The sequence below is a fragment of the Triticum dicoccoides genome, chromosome 2A, assembly GCF_002162155.2.
Source record: "Triticum dicoccoides isolate Atlit2015 ecotype Zavitan chromosome 2A, WEW_v2.0, whole genome shotgun sequence".
Taxonomy (NCBI): Eukaryota; Viridiplantae; Streptophyta; class Magnoliopsida; order Poales; family Poaceae; genus Triticum; species Triticum dicoccoides.
Window position 1 is genome coordinate 57,426,480 of NC_041382.1, and position 5,074 is coordinate 57,431,553.

The following is a 5,074-nucleotide window of genomic DNA, read 5'->3' on the forward strand; positions in this document are numbered from 1 at the left end:
TGATTTTTATTTACGAATAATATTGTAACAGAAATAATTATCGCAGTCAAAACAAGAGCCAAGACTTCTATAATGTAGCTTATGATTATAATTCAAGGCAAGAACAAAAAACAAATCTGGTATATTTCAATGTTTTCCCCCTCTTCAAATCATGGCATGAAGATTGAGTAATGATTTTTAACTTGGGTGTCATTGCCTTTTGCATCTATAGTCGCCATTATCCTAGTGTGTACACCTATCGGGAAAACATTTAACTGATGTAAGACAACGATAATAACAAATGACAATGTATAGATTTTAAATGGCATGTTAAGTCACTAAACCTATTGTTTCTTGAGTGAGCATATGTTTAGAAGTAAGGACTCTTATGTTGTGTGTAAATATATACCGAAGTTTAAACAAGAGTCAGTGAAGTTGTGCCCACGCAACCCACCAAGTTGTTGATGTTGACCAAGAACTTAGCTATATCCTAAGTTGTTAATTTTTAAATGGAGACTTATTGATTAATGCAAGACTCTTTCTTTTGACAATTTGCCAAGGAATATTTTCTATCATTTGATATTAACTAATAACTAGAGTTTATTGTTTAAAATCATGATGTAACAATATTTAATAGTACAACAAAAGATTAATACAGCTAAACATATTTTCACGGTTGGGTAGCTAACCTTACTTATATAAAGGGGATAATGTTTCATTTAAAGAAAGATTGCTAATGCATGTACGATTGTTTGAAAAAAAAATCTTAAGTCTTGGCCAATCATCTTGAACTTCACATTTCTTTATAGGCTAGAGAACTGTCATATTGTGGGTGCAAAATGATTGGGCGAAACCATGCAGGGAGAGTAGTGATCATTTTGTGTGTTTGGACGCTTGGGCATCGGCCTATAACCATAACACTCTTTAAGGATGAGGCAAAGTTTATGCCTCCTTTTCCAAAAAAAAAAAAAGATGGCTTGTATCTTGCTTAAGAAAAATGAGAACTAATATGAACTATACATTAATACATAAAAAACTTAAGTAATGGGAACTCAATGTACAAAAATAAAACTAACAAGAATTAAATTGCAATGTAGAGTTGCACTCAAGATGATTTTTATCAAATAGAACCTGGCCCCATTATATTATTAAAAAATAACCAGATATTATATATCTAAGTGGAAGGATACATGATTTTTTACTAGAAATTGTGCTCGCATAAAATAAAAGTTTTAATTTGCGTTTTCCCGCAACTAAAGAAAAAGAAAATTGGAAGAGTTCTTCTTATTGGCTTATTGCATAATAAAATAAAGAATCCTTAGAATTCCGTTTGCATAAGATACGCTACACCATACCATCGAAATCAAAAATAGGGTATGAGACAATTAATAACTTTGAAAACATGAAATAGTTGATGACATAAGTTGTTGTTCAGAAATAGGAAAGTGGAATGAAATCCAGTCTTAGTCAAATATTTCATATCTCTCCTAGACATTGTACTAATATGGTTATTCATTTATCGGTGAGTCTTAAATCTGCCCACTAATCCTTGGAACTAATCTTTAAAAAAAGTCCTTGGAACTAACAATTGTCTTGTAGTTAAAATAGACTTTTCTATTTGTCCCCAGTGAAGTTGCAGCCATGTATAGTGTCCCTCCTCCCTCCTCTCTTGCAACATTGCAAACACATTTTTATGGGGTGCTCAAAATTAATTAAGTGGGAAACGCAAATCAAATTTATGTTTTTCCGCACGAAATTTATTTTTCATAACATGCAACCTTACGTGGGAAATGTCCACCCCACCATGCAACGCATAGTACTATGTTACTTATATTAAGTATGTATTACAACTATATAACAATCATGTACAGAAAATAATATGTCTTCTTTGTTTCAGTTCTCATATTATTAATCCAAAATTTTACATTTCATACAATCAAAATTCATTGGATTACATTGTAATCAATTCCCGCAAAAAGCTTGGTGTGTCGTCAATTTGTTTGAGTTCATGACTATATTCCTGATGTCGAATCCATAAGTTGGATTTTCCTATTTGAGAAAAGCTCTAGTCTCTTGAGTTATAAGAAACGTATGCATATTAGGCACCCCAATTTTATTTAAGTAACTAGACAATTATTTTCTTAATTAGTAAAAGGTAAATCTTTTGTCTTAGTTAAAATGTGCATTATATGTCTTAAAAGTCAAAGGGTGCATGCATTGAAATTTTATATATAATTTTAGGAATATATGTACAAAAAGAAAATACTAGACACCCCCCTTCCCCACCCCCTTCCCAGGATCGTCAACTTCTTGTAGCCCATAATGTATAGTTCGCTACTGCATTACGCAATGTATATTATTCATTTTTTAGAATTTGAAATTGTGTTCTAGTTATATGAAGTGATTTTAGCTGATGTACTGACCAAGTATACACAAGAATTTTCTCTAAGGACATACCAGGTGTTCTTTAAACATCTTAAGGGCATACCAAGTTACCCATGATAATTTTGGTAATTTCTAGTTCTGAGAGCATTTTTTAGCGACACTCTTTTAGATCATGTAATTTTCTAGTTAGTTTTTTTTTTGAGACAAATTTTCTAGTTAGGTGGACAAGACTGAAATTACGGGTACACAAGGGAACTAACCTGGGATGGGAGCCCACCTGGAGGCACCTTTGATGGACTGGGTTTCAACTGGGCCTGCGAATCATTGTCCTCCTGGAGCTTCTGCAGTCGGGAGATTGGTAGTATTTATTATTTAGGGGAAGTTTCTCAAACAATAATCAAGGGAATACTTTATTTTGCATTTAGCAAATATATTGCAAGGAAATGTTTTCTGAAGGGGATCCTAAAGGGTTGTACCCTGCAATAATTATGGTCCCATTTCCTAGTCAAGTTGGACTAGCTATTGATACTGAGAATACGTATAATAAAAGGTCTATAACATGTTTACATGTCACTTTGGTCCATGTGGAGGAGAGAAATGCAAAAAAGCGGACTCTCATGCAAAAGACCACCACAACAAGTGCTTCAAAACAAGTAGAATGATATATAAAGGAAAGAAAAGGAGAAAATTGTAAAAAGATGACCAATGTAGTAACAACCAATTTTATAGCTAACTAATTATAAGAGTGATTGCCGAAGGGAAATGGTCTGGTGCTACTTTTCTTTGAGAGATGTGGCTAGCTAGGTCTTAGTCGACTGAGACTTAACCAAGACTAAGTCAAGTGACATAATATGTTAAAAAGAAAAAGAAAAATTTCTTCTTCTGATTTTCTAATCACATATTGACAGCTCATCTCGTAACCTCACTCCCGTGCAAAACGCCGTAGGTGTAGCGTTGTCCAATATAGCATCCACTGAGATGTAACGATCCCAATACACTAGTACTCCCTCCGTTTTAAAATAGATGACTCAACTTTGTACTAACTTTAGAATAAAGTTGAGTCATCTATTTTGGAATGGAGAGAGTATTAGCCATGTCCGGAGAAAGGAGGTGGAGTACCTGGGATGGGGCCCCGACTGCTTGCGTAGCCGGAGGAGGCGCCATTGTTTGGCTGGGCTTGGGCCGGGTCCGGGGCCGCAAGCCGTCCTCCTCGCGCAGCTTCTGCATCCGGGCACGGTTGCCCGCCGTGAGGCAGAGGACCTCCGACTTGGGCTGGCTGAAAGCCGGGCCACCGGGGTCGTCAAGGTCGGCGCACTCCTTCTCCCTCGCCAGCCGCTTCGCCATCCAGTGCACCAGCGGGTTCACCCGGCAGCCGTAGATGACCCTGGTGCTGCCGTTCTTGATCGGCTCCAGGAAGCCGCCGCCGGAGAGCTTCGAGAAGATCCCGTCCGCGCCTCCCGCCCTCTCCGACAGAAGGTTGAACCGCGTGGACCACCAGTACGTCACGGCCTGCTTCTTCACCTGCTCGCCGAGCGGGAACACCGAGAAGGTGAGGAGGCACTGCTGGTGCGGCTCCTCCTTGTGGTTCGGGAGCTTCCTGAACTCGGCGAGCGTCAGCCTCGTGCACGCGTCCTCCAGGATCTTCTCCAGACGCACCTCCGCCCGTTCCCACCGCCGGCGCGCCTTCTCCTTAGACTCCTCTTGCGCTGCCGTCGACGGCTCTTTGGTTTTGGTGGTCTCTTCAGTTTTGTCGTCCTGCTTCGACTTCGTCCCCGCCTCCTCCTCCGGCGGTGACGACGTCGACGGCTTGGCCTCTCCGCCTTTCTCCTTCGGCGCCGCCGACTGGTCCTCCTCCGGCTTCTCCGCATTCTTCGGGGAGCGATGCCGGCCGTACCACGCCAAGGTGTCCTTCACGAGCACGAACGCATTTTTAAGCTTCTTTTTCATGGGAGTTCGGTTGGCGTCAGCTTCACCTGCAGCAGCGGCGACGACACCTTCGGGAGGCCGGACGCTCTCGGTGCGCTGCAGGCTCTTGCGGCGCTTGGTTTGGTGCGGTTCCCCGGGCGGCGCCTCCTTCCGCCCCGCCGGCGACAATGAGGCCTCGGCTTCATGGCGACGGCGCTTGCTCCCTTCACTTTCCTCCTTCTGTGCGGCCAGCTCGTCCTCCACCTTAGGCTGCTCGATCGCCTGGCTCGGCTTCCCGAGGCGGAGGCGGAAGAGGGAGAGAAGCAACAGCACCGGCGACCGGACGCGGGTCCAGCGACTTGTGCCCGGCTTCCTCTCCTCTGCTCGGGGCGAGTTTGCCGTGGCAGAGTCCTTCCCGTCTTTGGCAGTACCGCCTTGCTTCTGCTCCTCAGGAGGCGGCGGCGGCGGCGGTGGTGCAGGAAGGTGGTCCTCGGCACTGGTGGCGGCCGCCGTCTCCTGCGACGGAGCCTGTGTTTTCTCAGACATGCCGGCGACGTCGCCGGTCCCGGTTTGCCTCTTCGTGTCAGCCTGTGGCGGGATGACCGTTTCTCCCGCTGGTGTTTTGTTTTGCGGCGGCGGGGGTGGTGTTTGGCCGGGCGTGTCTGTCTCTGGTGGTGGAGGGGGTGTCACTGACGCGTCGCCGACGGCCTGGTCAGGTTTCGGTGGCGGTGGCGGTGGTGGTGCTGGGGCGACCATTTCTGTCTCTGCTGGTGGGGGTGGAGGGGGTGACGCCGACGCATCGCCG

At 44.0% G+C, this 5,074-nt stretch overlaps 1 protein-coding gene across 1 annotated transcript in view; it reads right to left on the reverse strand.

Annotated features, from left to right (window-relative positions):
* LOC119353193 overlaps positions 1-5,068 on the reverse strand; it is a 9,042-nt gene extending 3,974 nt beyond the window's left edge. The window contains exons 1-2 of the mRNA XM_037619781.1: positions 3,484-5,068; positions 2,625-2,705 (exon numbers count right to left, since the gene is read on the reverse strand). Coding sequence (XP_037475678.1) covers positions 2,625-2,705; positions 3,484-5,025 — 1,623 coding nt within the window. The 5' untranslated portion in view covers positions 5,026-5,068. The remainder of the gene's footprint in view (positions 1-2,624; positions 2,706-3,483) is intronic.
* Positions 5,069-5,074: the final 6 nt, after the last annotated feature.